Source organism: Staurois parvus, unplaced genomic scaffold, assembly GCF_062004578.1.
Source record: "Staurois parvus isolate SC_StPar_1 unplaced genomic scaffold, SC_StPar_1.0 ptg000530l, whole genome shotgun sequence".
In the NCBI taxonomy this organism is placed as follows: Eukaryota; Metazoa; Chordata; class Amphibia; order Anura; family Ranidae; genus Staurois; species Staurois parvus.
In genome coordinates, this window is record NW_028318326.1 from 2,407,259 (window position 1) to 2,433,425 (window position 26,167).

General features: G+C 40.2%; 1 protein-coding gene across 2 annotated transcripts in view; it reads right to left on the reverse strand.

Moving 5' to 3' along the window:
- The window catches only part of RBM45 (RNA binding motif protein 45), a 50,894-nt gene that overhangs the window by 13,818 nt on the left and 10,909 nt on the right, over positions 1-26,167 (reverse strand). The window contains exons 1-7 of one of the 2 annotated variants that reach the window (XM_089690438.1): positions 19,297-19,674; positions 16,448-16,570; positions 13,935-14,061; positions 13,296-13,418; positions 10,409-10,588; positions 8,923-9,052; positions 5,519-5,615 (exon numbers count right to left, since the gene is read on the reverse strand). In XM_089690438.1, coding sequence (XP_089546564.1) covers positions 5,519-5,615; positions 8,923-9,052; positions 10,409-10,588; positions 13,296-13,418; positions 13,935-14,061; positions 16,448-16,570; positions 19,297-19,587 — 1,071 coding nt within the window. In that variant the 5' untranslated portion in view covers positions 19,588-19,674. Of the gene's footprint in view, positions 1-5,518; positions 5,616-8,922; positions 9,053-10,408; positions 10,589-13,295; positions 13,419-13,934; positions 14,062-16,447; positions 16,571-19,296; positions 19,675-26,167 lie in introns of those variants that run through there. The other variant, XM_089690439.1, reaches the window with a different exon arrangement.

Below are 26,167 nucleotides of genomic sequence, written 5' to 3' on the forward strand. Positions count from 1 at the left end.
GGATGTGCAAAATTATGTATGTGTGATTTTGCATTTCCGGGTAGGGGGTGCGCTCAAGACATGCGCGCTCCCATTTGCGGCCGTCAATCACCGGGTCCCGTCTTGTGATTACTCGCCGGCGCCTGCTGAGCATCTCCGACAGGGAGAACTGTTTGTAAACAAAACAGTTCTCCCTGTCAGCAAGTGCTCACTGTGATTACAGTGAAGCACATGGACACAGCTTACAGTGAAACAGCACACATTTAACCCTTTGATTGCCCCTCATGTTAAACCCCTTCCTGCCCAGTGCAATTAGTACTGTGTTTTTTTTTTTTACCACTGACTGTATTGGTGTCACTGGGGATGTCAATGACACCAAGTCAGTTCCCCCCCAGAGTCAGAATGCCTGCCACAGTCCCGCTATGAGTTGCTGATCGCTGCCATTACTAGTTAAAAAAATAAATAAATTCCAATATCTATACCGCCATTTGTAAATGCTATAACTTTCACGTAAACCAATCAATTTACACGTATTGGGATTTTTTAGCAAAGACATGTAGCAGAATACATTTTGACCTAAATTTATGACAATTAGATTTTTTTTTTTTTAAAAATTTTACTGGACATGTTTAATTGCAAAAAGTCAAAAATATTTTTCTCTCAAAAGTGTATTTTTTCCTAGCGCAAAAAATAAACACCGCACATGTGTGGGGGGGGGGGGGGGAAGGACGTAAATTTCATTTGGGTGCAGCGTTGCATGACCATGCAATTGTCAACTAAAGTAACGCAGCACCGTAACGCAAAAGATGGCCTGGACAGGAAGGGGGGGGTAAATCCTCAGGAGGGCAAGCGGTTAAAGTTTTTTTGTGCACTCATGCAACTACAAAGCTCCAGCTTCTCAGTGTAAACTGTGTGAGCCAACAACAGGCCTGAAATACACAGCAGTGAAGTCAACAGTCATCTTCTACAGTTCCATCAACTGTCGAAGGGGAAAGGAGAGAGGAACTGGAGCTTGCAGCATTTAGGAGCAGAACCTGAAAGAAATATTTTTTTATATATATATATATATATATATATATATATATATATATATATATATATATATATATATATATATATATATATATATATATATATATATATATTTTTTTTTTTTTTTTTTTTTTAATACATATATTGTGATTTATGGAAAAATGTATATGAAGCAAAAGGGAGGAAACATTTTAAAATTAAGTTTATTGTAGCTTTTACATCTGCTTTCATTTACAGAAACTCGTACTGCAGATAATATGATGGCTTCTATTGTCGATTGCCATCTAAAAAATTGCAACCGACTGGCTGTCTTGTTTCTGTGCTTTCCAAGTTACTGACCTGGAACAAATATGCAGTGAAGTTTAAATCTTGATCAGCATATTTGTTCTGGGTCAGTGATACAGAAAGAAAGAATGAATACAGGAAGAAAGTAACTAGCCTTCAGAAGACATGTTCAGTAGCCTCTGCATTTCTCTCAGTTTATGTTTCCAGTAAAGGGATGTTAATTTAGGGTGTAACTTGTAACTCTGAAGAAGCAAACCTCTCTCCCCTCAGCACCATCCCCTAAGATAACGGGCACCTATCCTCTTCCTGCACCCACTGGCACAGAGCCACATCACTCATGCAGAGTTCTGTGAATGAACCACAAGTCCTGTCTGCACTGCGGCAGATGGTTTGTAGTTCTCAATGAACTGAGAGGGTGCTGGTGAGCGCCACTGTAGCTTTATAGATGGCAGTGTAAAAAAAAATAATAATGCACATTTTACACCTGCAAATCATGTGCATTTTTTTCTTTTTTTAAACAAAAGGTGAACTTGACCTTTAAATGGATACAATAGGTACACAGATGATACATTTGTTTGCTAAGATCAATAAACTAAACACACTCAGCTCTATATTCATTGTGTTGCAGGCATTCTTCAACAGACATAAATGCTTTATAAAATCACAGGAAAAAGTAAAAAAAAAAAAAAAAAAAATTATATATATATATATATACATATATATATATATGCGTGCAAGTAGCATCCATTAAATTCTCTTCATAGTGAGAGACAGACCGTACTTCCCAAGAACCAAGAAGCACATTTAATAAGCTCAATTCACAAAGCTAAAAATACCAGAAGAATCTTTTTTTTTTTTTTCTTTTTTCATTATTAGTGTTAATTAATCCAATGGGATTAAAAAAATTAAAGTCACATGGCCAAAAAAAAAGAAGATTCTAAACATTGTTTATAGCTTGTGAATTGAGCCTAATGTAATATGTGAAATCAATCACAAAACCCTGGAAATTTACATTATGATTTAAAGAAGAAAAAAATTGACACGAATTGGAAGGATTTTAAAAGCAGCAATAAAACAGCAGAGACCCCATTGGTCACTTCTGTCCTAAATACTTCTCCCTGCCCATCTGTGCAGCTCAGCTGACATTTACGGCACTGCTCTCTACCACAAGGATTCGACTCCTATGCGCATTTGCATCATGGCCCAGCCATTCAAGCGGCCGAACAGAACAAGTGTGGAAGGAAGGCCAGGAGAAGACAGAAGCACCCCAGACCAGTACATCACTAGAGGGCATCATTTGACAAGCAAGTCTGCCATAGTGTTCTAATATACCCCTCCTGGGGTCCACGTATTTACAAAATTAATCCCGCTTGAAGGCTGAGTTCCCATTGGCGCCTAGTATTAAACAAGTTATGCTGCAAAATAAATGCGCATTGCGTAAGGAGAGCTTATTCAAGTGAATGGGCTCTCCCATGGGCCAAAATGCATGCAGCATTCACGGCTGCTCAGTACACAGCAATGCATGCTAGTTAACAGTAACTCGTGAATTACCTCAGCACTACAGTGTGAATTAAATTTAATGCAATTATTTAATTCTTTTGAACATGCGCATGCAGATTTCCTTCTTTGCAATGAATCGCACAATTTATGAATACAAAGAATCAAAATGAAAAAGGTATAATCACACTGGCACAAAAGGTAATGTGCAGTAAACTACAATAAGTGTAATGTTCGTAAATGCTGGTATCCACATCCTGTGTCGTAAAGTGCATTTATCTGAAAGTATTTATTAAAAAAAATAATAATAATAATGACGTGATGGTAACGCAGGTAACGTGGTTATGCAGAAAACACAAACAGAATTAAAAAGCACTGTTATTTCCTTCAATGTGATAAACATGAATGAAGCCATAAACTTTGTTTAGCTTCAGACCAAATGAATGTGTTTGCGTCAGCAAGGACTTGATTCGTGGATCAATTTGCTCATCTCTGCTCTCTTTGTGTAGGAGGTTTATGTTCAGCCTTGAATGCCTTTTACAGTCAGTTAAAAAAAAAAAAAAAAAAAAAAAAAAAAAAGCAAATGCCAGCAAGACGTGGCATTAAATAGAACAGCAACATCAACCTTGAGCTGGACACAACATGGAATAGTCTTCATGAGTCATATAGTGCTGTTGTTATGGCAACCGTACAATGAGCCAGAGAAGCCCAGGAACATTAAAATAAATGAAATGCCCAAACTAGCAAGGCATAAAATATGACCCTCCGTGCCAGGGGAAATAAAGATCTATGCAATAAAACTAGACAGGGTCTTTTCCAGACACTGATAAATCAAACTGCACCCACTTACTAGGAATATAAAAGGATGAGGAACATACAGAAAAGTAAGCCTGTGTTACTTGCCAATTTAAAAATATCTTCACTTTTTTTGTAGCCATCAGCTTACTGTAAGGCCTCATTTACTCCGGTGTACAAAGCATATGCCCCTGCAAGGGCCATTTGCACCGACATGGGGATGCACAGATGTTCTGTGCATTCCCCAGGCAGGCAGTCCCATTCATGTCAACTGGGATGAAAAGGCAGAATGGACAATAGCCATTGCTCCTAGAAATGACAGGCATGTGAGTGTCATCGAATGCAGAGTGCAAGTTCAGGGACCCCGACAGCTGTGAAATTGGGAGCAGTGGCTGAATCCAAACCGATAGGAGTTCCCATGCGGGCACACACAGCCCTCACACAAGCATATACTCAAGTAAGCTGGTGTGAACTAGGACTAAAACTAATCAATAAAGACCACTTACACCTATACTAGCATGTTGTGTTGCCCCTGCCCATTCATTTCCTGTAGGCCCTTGGAGACCCAGTTGTCAGATCACTTGTTTTTATAACAATCGTCCCTAAAATGATGTGTGCATTTTACATTATAAATTGTGTTTACCTGTAAAAGCCTTGCTTGTGTACATTCAAAAGGCCTACGAATGCGGCCATCTTGCATGTGATAGCAGCAACCCCAGCAAACCCTGTCACCCCAGTGACACTCGATAGTATTTCAGCTCCAGTGAAGAAGCTAGGCCAGCATCGACCGTAATAAGTTTACCACTTTATAGAGGTTGGTTACATTCTGAGTTCTATAGAAACCATTCATAATTGGTAAGCACAGTCTTGGACCAAAAGGTAAGGCTGGCCACACACTATACAATTTTCTGTTCAATTTATACCCAATTTACCTTCAACTATGTAGAGCTTAATTGAATACAAGTGCTTAATTGGATACAATTGAAAGAGTCGTTTAGGTTTGACCTCATATTATATGGTTTTTGGTAAATCTAAAGAAAATTGTATAATTTATGGCCAGCCTAAGGCAGTAGGCTGATAACATCTGCCTCTCTCCCTCCACAGCTACCTCACCCAACTTTCCTCTGCATGTCACAGAGAAAATCCTGGTTTTCATTAGTTAATATCCATTATGTGGACGGATGAACCAAACAAAAAGTAGCATAGAATAGGATGTACCATATAAACCGATCCACAGAAAAATAGTCCAAGCCAGGTGACTCACTGCAAGCAAACATTTTTTTTCTCCATAAATGCAACGAATCCCGGCTGGTGCCTGCTGAATTTGCCAAGATTAGATCCATCTATAGCTGGCTTTACTATAGATTAAACATTTTCATTTAATTCTGCAATTGTCTTATGAAACAAAATGATGATTTTTGATACAAAGCATGTTATACTTAACAAATGAAGGAATTTGAGAAATAATAAAAAGCTCCATCTGTACAAGTGCAGGCCCGACAGTAGTTCTAGTCATTCTCAGCAGAGCAGAACATTTGCATCCATCAGCCACAAAGGAGATAGAGCTGGAGTTCTGCAGTCAAGTGACCACAGATAAAAAACAAAAAAAACCAAACAAACCACAAACTATTTTAAAATGATGTATTCAAGTAGAAAGAAGGGCTACGCAGTAAACCAACTTTAAAAATGGTGCCTTCCCATTGCCCTGCATACATTTTATAATGAATCTTGATGTAAATACCCTTTTTTTTATATCTCTGAAAGGCCTATTTTTTCATCTTGTTGTTTATTACTAGAGTGTTGCTTCAATGGTTACAGTTCTGAATTAAATTTGTGTCATGTCTGCCTAGAGTTCAGCATTATTATAATTAGGTAGCACAGTATCACATTATCATAGAACACAGAAGGAAGGAAGAATGAAATTACTTACAGATGCCCCTGTTGGGAATTGCTGTGAAACTTGGGAGCCCCATACCATTGAATTTACCTGGGCAGCCACCATCTGAGAGGCCATTTTCCTAAGAAGACTACAGTGAGAAGAAAACATATGTAATTACATTAAACATATTGTTCTAAATGACATTACCAAAAAACTTTCATATCACAAGATACTTGCAATGTGCACTTGACCCTTATCTGACTGATCTTATTCAAATTGGCCATTAAAGTGTTACTAAACCCAGGACCCTGCATTCACTATAGCTGGTCTCCCATATTACACACAACATGGAAATGCAATTATTTTAGTAACTATAAACTGCTAAAAACCTTTTCTCATCTGCAGTTAGAGCAGTCTTGTTACTTCTATCAGTGTCCAACAGAGCACTGGTTAAAGCTTGTAGGAGGAGTTTCATTCTCCTGATTGTCCTATGAGGCTGCATAACCTCTGACCCTCTGTCTGAACAGTGCCAATTGTCCCTGTGCTGATCACAAGAAAAAAAGAAACCTCTAGCACTGCACAAACTGAGTATGTGCAGCTTGACTCCAAGGCGCTGTTCTATTAGCAGAGGAATAGGGGACAGCAGAAGGGGAGGACCAAAGACGACAGGATCAAACACCCTATTTACACAATGCATAGAATTAATCCCTTAGGTTCCACAGTGAGTATAACAGTCATGCTTTACTGCATATACAGACAGATTTTATAGTTGTTGGTTTAGTATCACTAAGTCCCCCCTCCTCTGAATTCCTCTTGCTGCTGCTTATCTTGGGAAAGTGCTCAGTGCAGAGACAAGTGGAGGTTACGAAGGAGCAGTCTCCTTCCTAGCTGTTGTCATATTCGTTATAGCTAGGGTTAGGAACACCTAGCAACATGGGAAATTGTACAATGCATAAAAGACAAACCCTATATACTGTATCAAACCACTTGTGATTTTGCTCTTCTGGGTAGGGGGCGCGCGTGAGCACTGATCACTGTATTGGTGTCACTGGGGATGTCAGTGACACCAAGCCAGCTCCCCCAGTGTCAGAATGCCTGCCACAGTCCTGCTATAAGTCACTGATCATCGCCATTACTAGTGAAAATTAAAAAAAAATCCCATTATATGTAGCTCCATTTGTAAATGCTATATCTTTCACGTAAATCAATTAATTTACACATACTGGGATTATTTTTTTTAGCAAAGACATGTATCAGAATCCATTTTGGCCTAAATTTGACAAAATAATTTTTTTTATTTTTTACTGGACATGTTTAATAGCAAAAAGTCAAAAATATTGTTTCTCAAAATTGTCGGCAGGGTTTTTTTTAAACTTTTAAATAGCACAAAAACATAAAACGCAAAAGAGGCAATCAAATACCACAGAAAGAAAGGACATAAATTTAAATTTGGGTGCAGCGTTGCTTGACCGTGCAATCGTTAAAGTAACGCAGCGCCATAACACAAAAAATGGCCTGGTCAGGAACGGGGGTGAATCCTCTGGAGGGCAAGTGGTTAAATATAAAACTATTAGATAGTTGTTTAATAGAAAAAAGTAAAAAATATAGTTTTTCCTCAAAATTGTCTATTTTTTTTATAGTGCAAAAAAATAAAAATATATGCAAATACCACCAAAAGAAAGCTCAATTTGTGGGAAGAAAAAAAAAAAAAAAAATCTAATTTGGGTGCAGCGTTTCATGACCGTGCAACTGTTAAAGTAATGCAGCACCACAATGCAAAAAATGGCCTGGACAGGAAGGGGGTAAATCTCTCCTATATCCTAGTAAAATGCTCCACAGCTTTTTGAGCGTTTTTTTCTTCATGTACTGTAAAGATGATAATAAACGCTAACGCTCTTAAAACACAAATACAAGCCGACACAAACATGCGATTATCGGCGTTTTCATCCAGCTTTTTTTTCTGGCTTATAAAAACCACTAGTGTGCATGGAGCCTTAATCGTGAAGCAGTGTTAAGTGCTTTAATTTTTACCCCAGGATACCAACTGTATGTGTAATAAAAAAAAAAAAATGATAGAAAAACCTTTGTCTTGATCTGCTTTTGATTTGCGTGGCTTATTTCCCTGTAGTGTCCTACTACTACTTGATAATGTCGCAGGTACATGCAGTATGTAAATACAGCAAACATGCAACAAGAAATCTGGCATCTCTGTAATGTTAGCCATACGTGTTAATGTTATTGCTTGAAATCAGAGGGTGTAAACTAGAAGCCAAGGCGATGGGATGCAAAGGTTACAGATTTACTACTTTACCTCTGTCATGCCTTTGTCCTTATTTCATGGCAGTGCCAAACTGAGCTAAAAAATATGAAGGCACTGCAAAAAAACCCAAAAGGTTGCAGGCACTAAGGGTAAAGGAATCAAGGTGACACGTCTGCAGGCTTTGAATATTATCATCGCCCTGGCTAAACTGTATGGCATGGATGTGTGAATTACAACAGCAGCTGAAAAGCATAATAAATATTTCAGAAGGTACAAAACAGATCTGTATGTATTTTTACCTGTATACTAAACAGTATGACATATGCCAAGATATTGGCTATTGATACATTATCAGAAAACGTCAACTCTCATTAACACTGATGCATTACGGTAATGTTCATTTTATCGGGTGCTGCAACAATGCAAGTTAACACAATTTTTGAATGACACCTCACCCATACCCAAAACCACACTTCAATAGCGTGTTTAGGGGAGGGGGGGGGGGTTAAGGGTCAGGTGTGTTTTTACTACACAGTAGTAGTAGTTGTGCTACCAGACCATTCAAATAAATTAGCTGCCTTAAATCTGAACTCTAGATATAGTTTCTATTGCAGTTACATTTGTCCAGCATGGACAAATGTAATTATACATATCCTATACTTGTAGGATCGCTGTGAAAGCAAAGAATAGCTCTAGTAGTTGCTGCTGCAACAGTGATTGCTGTGGTCCTGGGCTAGAAGCTGCCCTCCTGCATAGTGAAATGGGGTGTTGCTCACTTGGCACGGCTGCTATTCACACAGAATGTCTTGTATTTTTTTCTCTTTCAATGAGTACAAGGTGTTCTATGATTAAACAAGGTGGAGATTGCTATGTTGCTGGAAGACTGCAGCAACCACTGTAATAGTGGTGACTACTACTAGTAATTTTCTTTTTTCATAGCAGTTCAAGAGGAATAAAATTTGCGTAATAGCAGGCTGCTGTTCGCACAAAGTATAGTCTGTCTGAGCGAGCCCTTAGAGTAGCAATTTAATTTTATAAGATATACATTCCACTATGCCTGACAAATGTAGAAAACTTCAAAAAAGGTCAAATCTTCCCAAACCAGATAACCTGCCCACATTGAAAGTCTCAGGGTTCCTAGATTGGTAATTACATTAGGGACAAGGCAAAGTCCTTCTTACAATAGCATACTCACTCAGTGCCATCGCCACCATCATTTAAATATGTGACACCAAGACGATTTCCAGGTGGATACTCAAAGCCATGTAGCTTGTATTTGGCATAAATAGCAGATGAAATATTTTGGTACTGAACCACAGCATGAGCTGCCAAAAGGAAATAAAAAAAAATTAGTAATCACAACAATCCTGAATAGCCGTGTCATTCATTCACAGGAATGTGAGAGTGGAGAAACTACAAGTCCCATTTTCCACTTCAGCAGACAGCTTGTATTTCTCAGTCCATGGACACCTCCTCCAGCTTTTGAAGTGACAGCCAATAACAGAGGTACAGGCAAGAAAGATGGAGGCAAAGTGTGCAGGAACTTGACATTACACCCGAAATCTAAAGATTGCGAGTGTAATGCTCTGCAGGCTCCTGTGAATATAATAAACGCACTTTGTCTTGCAAAAATATGCACTTTTTTTTTTAAAGGGGATCTTATCCTTTAAAGTTTCTTAGATTTGCCAAGCCAACATATTACATATATTACACCTACAGAGTAATCGCAGAACTGTCAACCACAAAAGGAAAAAAAAAAAAAAAAAAAAAAAAAAGCCCAGAAATCCACTCCATGGGGATGACTAGGCAGAAAATGTTTGCAAATCCAAGGAATTACTACTATACAAATGTCTCAGAAATCTTCATTCAAATCAAAATAAAGCCAATCTCAATTCTACATATTTAAAAAATTCAAGGCGTGGGTGGCCCTGTCAGTACCACCCAGCTGGACAAAAGTCGATTTTAAAATCAAATGAACCAGGTGGAAAATTATTGGCCAAACAGTAACTGAACCCAATCAGATACAGTCACTGTTCAGGTAGTCAGACAGCCATCGATGCCATGGGTGTTTAAACAAGGTTCTTTTGTAAAGAGTACAACACCGTGACGAGGCTACTCACAAACCAAACACTGTAGTACATCCAGCACCAGTTTTGAAGTGTATACATTTCAGGTGTGGCTCCCACGCAGCATTCTACCCCACTAGGGAAGCAATACTACTTAATGGGTTAAGTTGTAGGCCAATGACTGCTGTGCAAGTTTAATTTTACATTATTTTTGCAAGCATGTATGAGCAGATCTCAAGTATTTGCTAAGAGTAGACATGAATGGCCATACATTTCAATCATGTCTGCACTGCTTCAGAAAGTCTGTGATGATGAAGTTACAGATCTGGGCACATCTGATGCATCATAATAGTCACACGACATTTCATACATGTGTCAACCTCCAGTCTTGCACAGACACTGTCCCCTAGCTGTGATGCCCCACCACTTCCTCATAGTGCAGGGACTGGTTCAGGTGCAGTCTTGCTGTGACAAACAAAAGTGACAAATGCAAGACAGCACCTTTCACCTTTACAAAGCTACAATTTCCATTTCATAAGTCTCCCACTCCTCATTATTTTAAAGTTCAATTTTGGGGAGTTAGAAAAAAAAAAAAAAAAAAAAAAACACACTTACAGTAAGTACTGTAGAGATCCCTCTGAAGCTCACAGAACTCAAGCCCTGGAACAAGGTCAAACAAGCCATATAGTTGCTCCTGAAGGAGTGGCAACCGGGATACAACAGTGAGACGCTTAGACACAGCTTCCTGGTTCCTAGAATCTCCACATTTATCATAAGCTGCATAATCGTACTGATCTGGAAAAAAAAAAAAATAAAGAAGATAATTACATATCTAGCTCTTCAGGTCAAAAGAAACCGCAACATATGTGTTTACCAATAGAGAATGGTTAAAGTGATTCTAAAGGTTGTAAAACACGCACACCTACCTGCTCTGTGCTGTTGCACTTTGCTACAATGTAAATTAGTGAGTGTACAGCTTGCAAAACAGTGTAAATTTACTATCCCCTCAAAATAACTCAACAGCCATTAATGTCTAAACCGCTGGCAACAAAAGTGATTACACCCCTAAGTGAAAATGTCCAAATTGGGCCCAAAGTGTCAATATTTTGTGTGGCCACCATTATTTTCCAGCACTGCCTTAACCCTCTTGGGCATGGAGTTCCCCAGAACTTCACAGGTTGCCACTGGAGTCCTCTTCCACTCCTCCATGACGACATCACGGAGCTGGTGGATGTTAGAGACCTTGCACTCCTCCACCTTCTGTTTGAGGATGCCCCACAGATGCTCAATAGGGTTTAGGTCTGGACACATGCTTGGCCAGTCCATCACCTTTACCCTCAGCTTCTTTAGCAAGGCAGTGGTCATCTTGGAGGTGTGTTTGGGGTCATTATGCTGGAATACTGCCCTGCAGCCCAGTCTCCGAAGGGAGGGGGATCATGCTCTGCTTCAGTATGTCACAGTACATGTTGGCATTCATGGTTCCCTCAATGAACTGTAGCTCCCCAGTGCTGGCATCACTCATGCAGACCCATACCATGACACTCCCATCACTATGTTTGACTGTAGGCAAGACACACTTTTCTTTGTACTCCTTACCTGGTTGCCGCGACACGCGCTTGACACCATCTGGACCAAATAAATTTATCTTGGTCTCATCAGACCACAGGACATGGTTCCAGTAAACCATGTCCTTAGTCTGCTTGTCTTCAGCAAGCTGTTTGCGGGCTTTCTTGTGTATCATCTTTGGAAGAGACTTCTTTCTGGGATGACAGCCATGCAGAATGCGGCGAATGCTCTGAGCACGGAGACTGAACCCGCACCCCTTCAACCTCTGCAGCAATGCTGGCAGCACTCATACATCTATTTCCCAAAGACAACCTCTGGATATGACGCTGAGCACGTGCACTCAACTTCCTTGGTCAATCATGGCGAGGCCTGTTCTGAGTGGAACTTGTCCTGTTAAACCGCTGTATGGTCTTGGCCACCGTGCTGCAGCTTAGTTTCAGAGTCTTGGCAATCTTCTTATAGCCTAGGCCATCTATAAGTAGAGCAACAATTTTTTTTCAGATCCTCAGAATGTTCTTTGCCATGAGGTACCATGTTGAACTTCCAGTGACCAGTATGAGTGAGAGCGATAACACAAAATTTAACAAACCTGCTCCCCATTCACACCTGAGACCTTGTAACACTAACGAGTCATATGACACCGGGGAGGGAAAATGGCTAATTGGGACATTTTCACTTAGGGGTGTACTCACTTATGTTGCCAGAGGTTTAGACATTAATGGCTGTGTGTTGAGTTACTGTGAGGGGACAGCAAATTTACACTGTTATACAAGCTGTACACTCACTACGTCACATTGTAGCAAAGTGTCATTTCTTCAATGTTGTCACATGAAAAAATAAAATATTTACATAAATATGAGGGATGTACTCACTTCTGTGAGATACGGTCTTTGAGCCACCAAAATATTTTACTACGCATGCACACCTGGCATGCAAGCATGTATATAAAAGTTAAATTTTAGGTTTTATTATTTTTTTCAATTCAGGTCTAATCAAATGTAAAAAGCAACAAACACTTCTAAAGCTGTGTCCAACGCAGATTTACCCATTCATGTTCCAACACTCCATTTTAAATGAAGCCCAGAACTGTTCACCCCAGTACTTTAGAAAGTAGGGCATTATGGGCATGCCCCCCAGGGGCATCACCATGGCGCACTGCACTCATAGTATAATGAGGAAGAGAGCAGTGGTGACATTGTCACATCAGTACCACTCTTTGCATCATTAAGGACCACCCAGAACTGGAGAAGAGGACCCTATTGTCATCTGACTGGCCTAAAAGATATCTAAAAAAAATAGTATTTATATATTTAAAATAACAAAATACATGTGGCAGGAGGAGGAGCCATCAAGGTTGTATATGGGCTTGAAGGAAAGTTCAGAGATATTTATATATGATTTTGACCTAGAACATATATACTTAAAAAAGGGTCAATTCACGAACCTGTGTTTTATGTGTCATTTGCTATAATGATCAATACTAACTTTAGTTGAGAATAGCTGGTATAAATTGTCTTGGACAGCAATTGTGTTTTGCCATTTACAGCAAAATTCCTCCAGAGGTAGCTAGTAGTTCCTTGAGCTGTACCTGTTTGACATCATTTGATGGTGCCTGGATAGTTCTGGGGCCAATAGCACATGGCAGTCCCAGTACATGACACCAATGGGCTTTTTAGCTATCTGAAGGGATCATTCTGTCCCCCAATGCTGGGAGTATTATTCCCCAATGACCACCAATGTAAGGAGCATTCCTCCCACAGAACACAAATGTAAGTGGCTTTTCTCCACTGATACCCAAGGAATTCATTTTAGCAGGGGTCCCCAGGAACTAAAAAAACAAACAAAAAAAAAACCACATACACCCATTTTCCGACCCTCATACATTAATAAACATCTACTAGTAAAAAATAAAGCGTAGAAAGTTCAGCAAACTGACCAAAAGGATATAAGGTAGTGGCTGTTTCAAGCAGAGGTTCTGGGTGACGAGAGACACTGTGGTAATCTGTAGTATCTGATGCTCCACCTTTGTTTTTGGGTTCTGCCAGAATAGCCTTATAATCTGCAAAACAATTTAATAAAACAGAAGTTTTATAAGTAGTAGTATGTGGGGTTGACTTTCAAATAACACTCAATGTACAGAAAATGTATAGAGCAAATTCCAGGTCAGGTATTTTGACAGCATGTGTATATGCAATTACATTCAATATTTCATATTTTAATTGACCTACTCATACTCGCTGTAAAAAAAAAAAAAAAATATGGTATGGGTGTATCCCTATTTTTATCATATAAAATGGTTATTGTTCTTTTTGCTCAATATCAAATTCCAGTCTCCTGCATAAAGTTGCTAGCAGCAACAACAGCTGACCGTTTCACTCTTCTGTGTCTTTCGGTGTCCTTTCATTTCTCTCCAGCTCATAAATAGAAGGGTACTTGTTTTGCATGCAATTGCTCTTTGCACAAATACTAAAAGCTAGAAATAGTTATTCACAACAAAATATGGAAAAAAAAAAAATGTACAGAAAAAAGGACAAAAAAAAATAAAAAAATACAAAAACACCACACAAACACTTACTTCGATCACAGTTTTCTATTGCCATGGCAGCCTGCGAAGGTTTGAGGAACCGCACATATCCCAGCCCTTTACTTTCACCTGTGCTTTTATTCTTGATAATTGAACAATACTCTATATGACCATATTCCTGGTGAAAGAACAATGAAATAAAAGGTCATACCGCTTTATTTATCAAGTTAAAATAAATGTTTCATTCTAAATCTGAACGAGTCGGACCCCCCCCCTGCCTCTCCCCCCCAAGGTCCATACTCGCCTCTGATGGCTGCAGCATGTGCCATCTGCAACCCGGTCTGTGAATATCTAGCGCTGGGCTGCTGACACCTAAGTGCTACCATTCCATAGACTTAAAAGGGACCTTACTGCTGCAGAACAGGTATATAAAGGGGCTGCAAAGTACAGGGAGTCCAGCACTAGAATTTTATCAACTGGGCTACAGACATGGTGGGATGCCACAGATACAAAAATAGTTTATTACTGACCTGCAGTGGGGGTGGCAGTTCTATGTATTGAGGGAGCGCTAGGGAGGGGGGCTGGGGGAATTTTACATTAAAGATTCAAACGTACTTTAAAAAAGAAACTAAAGTCTGCACTACTTACCTCTCTGTCAATGGTCCAAGCAGGGTGAATTTGATTTACATCATGATTCAAATCACTAGTGAAAAGGCTGATTTAAATCATCATTTTTAAAGAGCAACTGTCATCTCTGCCCCACAGTGGCTCCTCTGACTGCTGTTGACTCGCCGACAGTCCCATTCACTTTAATGGTGATGTGGCAGTGACACAGCAAGGTGAGGGACGTGGCGGCAGCAGGTGACTGGATGCCTGCAAACAGGTGCTGCCATGATGGATCTAAAATGACAGGTGATCTTTAAAACGTAAGGAATCTGACTCATTCTTGTTGGTAGTTAAAATCTTTAATATTTGCAAACCAAATGAAGGTTTCCTTTTGAGGGCCAGTTCACACTACAAAAATGCACTCTGGATACATTCCGGATACATTTTTGCTTACAGTTCACACCACAAGCAGTTCTGGTGCAATTTGCCATGTTCCAGTATGGTTCTGTGCAGAAAAAAAATGCAGCATATTCTACTTTTTTTCTGCACCGGAAATTGACTGGAACTAAAGCCACTGGTGGGAACCAGGGCCATTGGAAAACATGGAAAAAATGTGCATGTATTTTTTATGCAGGAAAAAAAGCGCACTGAACTGCATCTAGTGTGAACTAGCTCTTAGAATAATAAGCTGTCAGGTTAGTAAAATAGCAATATCAGAACCGATTTTAGGGTAATCACACATAGCTGGAGAACTACTCATTCTTTTATTTCATGTTTTTTCTCATGGTTACTGTGAAATTGTGTGAATGCATCAATGCAGTGCATGTTATCTCAGCTTACAGAGCTTGATTTATTGAGTTTACCAAAAATGTAAATATTGCAGAATATACAGCCTCATACTATATTACGAAGCTCCATTTCATGCTGAATAAACTAAATTATTACTGTATCTTAAAAGCTTTCCCACTGCTCTATAGCAGATATACTGCTACAAGGCGGCAAGAGTACGCAAAATCACGTATATATACGTGATTTTACATTTCCGGGTAGGTGGCGCGCGAGCCACTATTCACGGCCTCTGCATAGAAGAGCCATGTATAGCAGTGTGCTTACAGTGAAGCGCGCACACACAGCACACAGTTAACCCTTTGATCACCCCATCCTGCCCAGTGCCATTAGTGAAGTGTCAGTGCTTTTTATTAGCACTGATCACTGTATTGGTGTCACTGGGGATGTCAGTGACACCAAGTCAGTTGCCCCAGAGTGTCAGAATGCCTGCTGCAGTCGCGCAATAAGTCGCTGATCACCGCCATTAGTAGTAAAAATTAAAAAAAAAAAATTAATTCCCAGTATATATACACATTTGTAAACGCTATAAATTTAACGTAAACCATTTAATTCTCACATATTGGAATTTTTTTTTTTTTTTTAGCAAAGACATGTAGCAGAGTATGTTTTGACCTAAATTTATGACGAAATTTGATTTTTTTAATGGACATGTTTAATAGCAAAAAGTCAAAAATATTGTTTTTTCCTCAAAATTGTATTTTTATTTTTTTTTTTAATAGCGCAAAAAATAAAACCACAGAGGCAAACACCACAAAAAGAAAGCTCTATTCAAGGGTAAATATGGACCTAAATTTAATTTGGGTGCAGCGTTGCATGACCGCACAATTATTAACGTATTGAAGGGCTGTAACGCAAAAAAACCTAGCTCTATACTCAGACAAAAAAAATATACAAAAAAATGGGCAGACCTGATGGACCACTTGACTTTTTTCCCAGCTGTCACTTTTCTATGTTTCTATGACACAGGCCCTCAATATAATCAGGAAAATGCACAAAAACAACACCCCCCATAAATTATGAACAGCAGAGGATGTATTACTGAAATCTCCAGATTCTTTATAAAATATCCTAGATGTAATGAATTCTCTTTATTACAATCATTTGTGTACCTTGAATGTGTTCTTGACATCATCTTCAGTGTAGGTCTTAGGAATCATCACAAATATCCTAGTTAATTCTTCATCTTCCACATCTCTGTGATTCGAAGACCCTCGGGATTGCGCAATAAATACCTACATAACAAGGATTTTGTTAAAGACTATGTCAAGCCAAGGATTACTACTGAAAAGATTTGATGGAACAGTAAGAGACTGTCCATAGAAATTACTAAACCTGAGCCAACACACAGGTTATACCGGACAACAGTGGGATCCCAGCAAAGGTTGACTGTGATAACAGTTACATGCACACTGAATCTGCTTACAACTTCCATGACTTGAGTTTAAAATATATAGGAAAGGTAAACACCTTCAGCCACAGTATATACATCAGTCAGTTACTTGGATAACAGAGCTGGTCATAGAACAACAAATATTCTGTCTGATTCTGAATTAAAATTTTTTTTTTTTTTTTTACACAACGACCCAATTAAATATACTGTTGAGAAAGACTATTTTGCTAACTGTAAGGGGGTAATAAAAGAATATAAAAGAATAGTATTCCAGGTGAATATTCCTCTATTTCACATGCCATTGTTTTTATCTGTGCCCATATATACATGCCAAGCTGTGCAAAAAAAAAGTTCCATTAACAGGAGATGGGACAAATTACTATGAATATTAACAGGGGTGCTTACAGTAGTCAACTTTATTCATATGGTTTTGACTTTTTTGTCCAAAATGGAAAAAAAAAAAAAGCAGACCTAACATTTTAAAGCGTATTAGATTGCCAGTGTTTGGAGCATACCTCCAGTTATGTGATTTACCAGCACATACCCACAGACAGCTGCATTTTTTAATTGCTGTATGTAGCAGCTTTGGGTGCCAGGGAAGTTTTTACAAATGTTCTGGATGCTGATGCACCCTGTATGGACACAGAGGCATTGTGTATGAGCCTTAATTTGTTAGTAACATATTAAAAGTGCATCTAGAACTACGTTATCAGTGTGAAGTTGCCACGACTTCTGACACCCATTTAAGGCGTGCCTATTCTGGGTCTAAGACTTAAGTACTGAAGTCAGGTATAGCCAAGAAACTTGCATTTTCAGGAGGCCAGAAATGGCCTCCCTTATATAATGCAGAAATGGGTCTAGTGGCTGCACATCCGATAAAATCACCTTTGAGTTTTCATCCAAACACACTCCACACACAGTAGAAAAGGGAAGAGAGCAGACCAGCTTTCTATGTGGCTTGTATTTGGATGAAAACTCAATAAAAAGGGGAGGATTTGGGGTCACTGACTCCCGATCTCACCATACAGTGTACTGTCACCAGGGGCGGACTGACAACTCAAGGGGCCCCCGGGCAATTGGGGATCATGGGGCCCGTGTCCTTGCCCACACTCAAAAGAGCCTATAAAAAAAAAAAAAAAAAAAAAAAAAAAAAAAAAAAAAAATGGTACCAGGGGCATTTTATGGGGCCCCCTACTGACCTCGGGCAGTGCCCGAGTGCTCGAATGGTCAGTCCACCCCTGCCTATTGCAACAAGGGATGTTTACAACTTGTTTTTAAAGTGACAGCTTAAAATAATTATAAAATTTCTAAAAAAGTGCTCCGTCCCCCTGTGTTTGCGTGCAAAAGCAAAAACATGCATCGGTCCCACATGTGAGGTATAGCTGCAAATGTCAGATCATGGGCAGTAATCCTAGCACCAGACCTCTTCTATAATCTAAAGTGGTAACCTGTAAGGGCTTTTAAAGTGTGCCCTATGAATAGTAAAATTTACGTAATTTGTCACTGTTGCACAAGCGCGTGCAATTTTACTGTGTGACATGTCTGGTATCTACTTACTCGGCATAACATCTTTTATGTTTTACAAAAAAATTGGGTTATGTAGTGTGTTTTTTTGGCATTAAAATGGTTAGCACTTCCGCCTGGCAGTACTAGGGTCGTTGGTTCGATTCCCAGCCACGACACCACCTGCATGGAGTTTGCATGTTCTCCCTGTGCCTGCATGGCTTTCCTCCGGGTACTCCGGTTTCCTCCCACACGCCAAAGACATGCTAGTAGGTTAATTGGCTCCTGTCTAAATCGGCCCTAGTATGTGTATGCATGAATGTGAGAGCCATTAGATTGTACACCACTAGAGTTATTATTATACAGGATTTATATAGCACCAACAGTTTGCTCAGAGCTTTACAATATAACGGGAGACAATACAGTTCAATACAAGAGGGATAGCAGGGCCCTGCTCCTTGGAGCTTACAATCTAGTAGAGTTTTAGGGACTAGTGTGAATGTACAATACATATGTAAAGTGCTGTGTAAATTTACAGTGCTATATAAGTACCTGTAATAATTAAAAATTCAAAAAAAAGTATTTTTTCCCCAAAGAACAGCATTTGAAAAAAAGCTGCACAAATACCGCGTGACACAAAAAATTGAAACACCCACCAATTTATTCTCTAGGACCTCTGCTTTAAAAATGTTTGTGGGCTCTGAGAACTTTTCTAGCAAAATAAATACTGAATGTTACATGTAACCAAAGTGCCAGAAAAGGCTTGGATCATTTACATGTCATATTACCAGCAACATAAGCACCACAAATGCAGTGCGTGTGCCACCGGTACAGCCACCCTCATTCTCAGGTAGGTGAGAAATATGGAAGGGGGGGGCAGCAAGGTATTTACCCAATATAAATATGTTGTTATATGATGCTGTGATAGGAGGGAGCAAATAATATTAGAGGATGTAGAATGTGACATCACTGATGAGGCCCTCCAGGAGATCCGGGGACTTCCAACAATACCCAGCCACGTGGACACTGCAGGCCTAGGCCGGGAATGACGTCACGCGCCCTCACCTTGATGGGCTTGCTGCTCTCTCCCAGGTGCCGGCCGTGCATCTCCTCCATAGACCGACAGGCCTGGGAGGACTTGGCGTACTTGACGTAGGCGATGCCTTTGGACTCCTTGGTCTGTTTGTCCCTCACCACCCACACGTCCTGGATTTCGCCGAACGCAGAGAATTTGTCACGGATGATGTCCTCCGATACCGACCGACTCACCACCAGAAACACCCGGCTGTTAGGAGGGTCGTCCAGGTTGCCGACTGAGGGGCGGAAGCCGCTGCTGTCCTCCATACTGGCGGTCATAGTGAACGGATTACAGCTGTCTGGATGATAAACACACACCACAACGAACAGGCCACTAGCCGCCAAAATCCACCTCTTCCGGTGACGTGTTAGTATATCGATCACTGTGTGGGATAGCTAGTTGGTGAGACATTATCTGCGCAGCGACCTCTGCTGGCGGGAGGATAATAATGCATTAGGTGTAAAGGGACGCCTGCGTGTCCTGATGTGGCTTACGTACACTAAGGTGTCCTGTTATGAAGCGGAGATCCTGAGGATCGTTGCTGATCTCAGATCATTTGTGGTTTAGGAAACAGAGATGATCAGCGGAGAACATGTTCTCCGCTGATCATCTCAGCACACAGATGGCCAGTGTATGGAGGAGCGATGTCAGCCCTTCACTGGTGATCTGTGTTCTCCCTCCAGATTCTCCAACCCAGAGCTGGAAAATCGAAGGAACCTCAAACGAAGCAACGATAATTTACCGCTGCTTAGTAAATGGTGCTTGACTGATCTCTTACTGTAATCTTGTGAGATTATAGTAAAATCAGCTGTTTTCCAGCGTTTGTAGCGCTTCTCCATTCGAAGAAGTGATCTACACTGCTTCATAAAAAGGCATTCAGAGGAGAACTCTCTTCTCTGAGAATGCCGGAGAACTGAGCAGCGGTCATTTACCGCTGCATGATAAAAGGACACCTATATTGCCAAAAGTATTGGTCGGCCTGCCTCTAAACGCACATGAACTTTAATGGCATCCCAGTCTTATGCAGGCCATAGATGGGTCGAACATAAAATCGGCCGATTTTCGGATCGTTAGTGGGTTAATAGGTCAGCTGTTTTTCGGTATCTTGGCAAAGTTTGAAAAAAATCGCCCGATTTTGCTGATCGGTCGATTTTAGCGGCAATGATGGGCAAACCGGACGATCTTTTTACCGATAAAAAATCTGCACATGAGCAGTGACCTGCAAGAGGAAGACAAAAAGAAGAAGAGGAAGAAGAGGATAAAGAAGTAGAATAGGATGAAGAAGAAGAGGATGAAGAAGCAGAATTCCAGTCTGGCAAAAAGTGTCCCTGCATAGAGCTCCACTATTTCTTTGACAGTTCTTTGACATTTATAGCGGCTGCAACAATGTATCTATTTGTTTCCAAATAAAAACATCTGTATCCGAAATGGATACAAATAGGTACAATTTTGCAGCTGCTATAAATGTCAAAGAAATAGCGGAGCTCTCTGCAGAGACACTTTTTGCCGGCTGTAGACGGGATGAAAATCGGCCGATTTTTTACCGTTCCTGGTAACGTCGGCCGATTGAACTACGGATTTTTGTTTTTTTTTTAAAAAAATCGGCCAGTTTCCTCCCCATCTATGGCCTGCATTAGTCTGTAGGGTTCAATATTGAGTTGGCCCACCCTTTGCAGCTATAACAGCTTCAACTCTTCTGGGAAGGCTGTCCACAAGGTTTAGGAGTGTGTCTATGGGAATGTTTGACCATTCTTCCAGAAGCGCATATGTGAGGTCAGGCACTGATGTCCGGCGAGAAAGCCTGGCTTGCAGTCTTATCTCTAATTCATCCTAAAGTTGTCCTGTCAGGTTGAGGTCAGGATTCTGTGCAGGCCAATTAAGTTCCTTCACTCCAAACTCGCTCATCCATGTCTTTATGGACCTTGCTTTGTGCACTGGTACGCAGTCATGAGGGAACAGGAAGGAGCCATCCCCAAACTGTTCCCACAAAGTTGTGAGCATGAAATTGTCCAAAATGTCTCGGTATGCTGACACCTTAAGAGTTCTCTTCACTGGAACTAAGGGGCCAAGCCCAACCCATGAAAACCAACCCCACACCATACTCCCCCTCCACCAAATTTTACACTTGGCACAATGCAGTCAGGCCAGTACCGTTCTCCTGGTAACCGTCAATCCCAGACACGTCTATGGAATTGCAAGACAGAGAAGCGGAATTCATCACTTAAGAGAACACATCTCCACTGGTCTAGAGTCCAGTGGCAGCATGCTTTACACCACTGCATCTGACGCTTTGCATTGCACTTGGTGATGTAAGGTTTGGATGCAGCTGTTCGGCCATGGAAACCCATTCCATGAAGCTCTCTACGCACTCTCAGAATCAACATTTTCTATAGGACACTATACTACAAAATATTCCCACAAATGCGGGCCATTGATTGCAAACAAGATTGTTAATTTGCACACACAAAAAAGTATTTTTCTTAACAAATTCATTCAAGACCATGTTGCAAAAATGAATACACCCCAATGAAAGTCTTAGGACCAAAGCTAAATTTTAGACAACAATATCCTAATTAACAAGAATTCAACTCCAGGTGAGTCTAATTATTCATTAAACAGGTGTCCAGCAGAAAGTTGATTATAAAAGGGCGTTACTTAACAAAGAAAACCCCTTCCTGGTTCATGCTGTCATCAATGGCACCACATGGAAGAGAAATGTACTCTGGAGTGATGAGACCAAGATAAATGTTTTTGGAATTGATGGCTTCAAAACTGTATGGGGTCGCAAAGGTGAGGAGTACAAAGAAAAATGCATGGTGCCTACAGTTAAACATGGTGGTGGCAGTGGGGGGGAACTGACTTGGTGTCATTGACATCCCCAGTGACATTAATACAGTGATCAGTGCTAAAAAAAAGCACTGACACTGTACTAATGGCATTGGGCAGGAAGGGGTTAACATCTGGGGCGATGTGCTTTACTGTGTATATGCAGAGCAATGCAAAGCAATGTGCAGGAGCTGAGAGGGGAGAGATCTGTATTGTTTACATTCAGGTCTCTTTCATCAGTGATATATGGCGATTGCCGAGTGCAGACGGGGAATCACAGGCCGGAACCCGGTGATCGATAGGTGAGGCCCGCCAATAGCGGTGTAGGTAGGGCGCTCACGCATGCCCCCTACCCGGAAATGTGAAATCACATATATGTACGTGATTGACATTACATTTACAGTATATGGATCCTTTTCACTTTGAGGGCTACAATGTAGCTGCTGAAGTGCAGTATGATGTTAGCAATGCTGATGCTGCAATCATGGTGCGTCGCACTGTTTCCCTTTATTTTAAAGCTGACTTTCTCTTTCAAATGTTACATTGGCCAGCATGGTCCAAGGTAGTGGATTTTGTCACATTATACTGCGCTAAAAAAAAATAACTTCATGTCATACTTTTTTCAACTGGCCTGATTGAAGACATTTTTCTTGAGGTGGGACTGTGTTGGAATAGCTGTCCAGTGCAGTCCATCACTCCTCTATGAAAGAGCCCTTTGATCTTCAGTTGCCATGGTGCTGCACATGTGATCAGTTATGACTCTAACCATTTGATTGCCTGAGTTGAGAGCACAAGCAATTGTGACCGTTATCATTCTTGGCATGTTTTGGATGTAACTGTATTGGGAAACAGAAGAACTAAACCCCCTTATTTTTAGCCAAAGAAGCTGCCATCTTAGCCTCTGTTTGATCTTCAACTGCCTTGATGCTGCACATGTGATCAGTTGTGACTCCAGCCATTTGATGGTTTGACAGTTTGGTTAAGAGTCAAGCAAATATGACAGTTAGCATTCCCAGCATGCTGGAATGTAACTGTTTTTTTAAACCATTAAATTGATGGGTTTAGTTCTGCTGTAAATTGACAGGTTAGAGTTCCGCTCTTAATGATCTCTTCCAGCTTTAATTGAATTGATCTGTAGCAGGGTAAGTTCTCATGTGCTGCCAAACAAATAGATGCAAAAAAGTTACTGCAAACACCCTCAAGTGTTCCCACACCAACAAAGGATACAAAAAATATATAAATGGTGCTGTGCTGCTAATTAACTAATCTGATAGATAAAGTGAAGAAACAAAACCAATGAATGAACCTACCCAAATGGTCTACCATATATACCAATAGCACAACTGTAAAACTGAAGAACAAAAAAGTGTGTAGAAACACAGAATATAACTGGATGCTAACATTTATAGGTAAACTTGATCCAGGGAATATTCGATTGCCTCTCGGGGGATCAGGAAGGAATTTTTTTTCCCCAGCAGGAGCAAATTAGATCATGCCTTGCTGGGTTTTTTTTTTTGCCTTCCTCTGGATCAACTGTGGGTATAGGATTATAACTTTTTTTTTTTTTCTATGGTTGAACCAGATGGACTTTTGTCTTTCTTTTCAGCCAGACTAAATATATATATACACACACACACACACACACACACAGTTGCAAGAAAAAGTATGTGAACCCCTTGGGATTACATGGAGTTTTGCATGAATTGGGCATAAAATGTGCTCTGAACGTCATCTAAGTCACAACAATAGAAGAACACAGTCTGCTGAACATAATACTACACAAACATTAGATGATGCCATGGTTTAATTGCACATAACATGTAAACATTCACAGTGCAGGGAGGAAAAAGTATGTGAGGCCCTAGCTTAATGACTTCTCCCAGAGCTAATTGGAGCCAGGAGTGAGCCAACCTTGACTCCAATCAGTGTGATGATATTGAATGTGTTGCTGACAGCTGTCCTGCCCTTAAAAAACACACACCTGTTTTGGGTTTACTGGATTCAAGAAGCACTGTCTGATGTGAACCATGCCTCACAGAAAAGAGCACTCAGAAGACCTACAATCAAGAATTGTTGACTTGCATGAAGTTGGAAAGGGTTCCAAAAGTATCTCCAAAAGACTTGATGTTCATGTGTCCACGATAAGACAGACTGTCTACAAATGGAGAAAGTTTAGCACTGTTGCTACTCTCCCTAGGCGTGGTCGTCCTGTAAAAATGACTGCAAGAGCACAGCGCAGAATGCTGCATGAGGTAAAGAAGAATCCCAGAGTGTCCGCTAAAGACTTACAGAAATCTCTGGCACATGCTAACATTTTTGTTGACACATCTACAATAAGGAAAACATTAAACAAGAATGGAGTACATGGGAGGACACCACGGAGGAAGCCATTTCTGTCCAAAAAGAATATTGCAGCATGTTTGAAGTTTGCAAAAGAGCACCTGGATGTTCCACAGCACTACTGGCAAAATATACTGTGGACAGATGAAACCAAGATTGAGTTGTTTGGGAAGAACACACAACACTACGTGTGGAGAAAAAAAGGCACAGCACACTAACATCAAAACCTCATCCCCACTGTAAAACATGGCGGAGGGAGCATCATGGTTTGGGGCTGCTTTGCTGCCTCAGGGCCTGGACAGATTGTTGTCATTGATGGGAAAATTAATTCCAGAGTTTATCAAGACATTTTGCAGGAAAACGTACGACCATCTGTCCGCCAACTGAAGCTCAGCAGAGGATGGGTGATGCAACAGGACAATGACCCAAAGCATACAAGTAATTCAACAAAACAATGGCTGCAACAGCACAGAATATGCCTTCTGGAGTGGCCCAGTCAGAGTCCTGACCTCAACCCCATTGAAATGCTGTGGCATGACCTTAAGAGAGCGATTCACACCAGACATCCCAAGAATATTGCTACACTGAAACAGTTTTGTGAAGAGGAGTGGTCCAAAATTACTCCAGATCGTTGTGCAGGTCTGATCTGCAACTACAGGAAACGTTTGGTTGAGGTTATTGCTGCCAAAGGAGGGTCAACCAGTTATTAAGTCCAAAGGTTCACATACTTTTTCCTCCCTGCACTGTGAATGTTTACATGTTATGTGCAATTAAACCATGGCATCATCTAATGTTTGTGTAGTATTATGTTCAGCAGACTGTGTTCTTCTATTGTTGTGACTTAGATGACGTTCAGAGCACATTTTATGCCCAATTCATGCAAAACTCCACGTAATCCCAAGGGGTTCACATACTTTTTCTTGCAACTGTGTGTGTGTATATATACAGTGGGGATCGAAAGTTTGGGCACCCCAGCTAAAAATTTGCATTAATGCGCATAAAGAAGCCAAGGAAAGATGGAAAAATCTCCAAAAGGCATCAAATTACAGATTAGACATTCTTACAATATGTCAACAAAAGTTAGATTTTATTTCCATCATTTACACTTTCAAAATAACAGAAAACAAAAAAATGGCATCTGCAATATATATTATATATTAATATATATATATATATATATATATATATATATAATTAGTGAGTAAGCACCTGCCAGCTGCTCAAACACACTAAGATGTAGTGAATATACAACATATTGTCAAATAAAAACCAATAAAGATCTGAAAAAATATGAAGACATAATAAGATAAATATATGTAAATATATAAGTGAAATAAAAAAAACCACCTGCTAGCTACTCAAACACACTCAAGTGATATTTGGACACATAAAAAACATGAATCATTAGGGAATATATAAAATGAAAACTAATGTTAGGTGTCATAAATTGATAAATGCGAAAAAGTGTAAACACCCAGCCATCCCTCTAACACGCAAAGTGTGAGGAGGTTGCAGGGCTAATGAATATAAAGAAAATTAAACCATGTAAACAGAGATTCAAATACAAAAGTATATAACAAATGTCCAATCAATACATGTGAACTTCAAAGTGAGTTCCAATCGCTCAAAGATGTTTTAAATCTGCCCGTGATTAATCCACTGGGTATAACACCATGTCAACCACCACCAGAA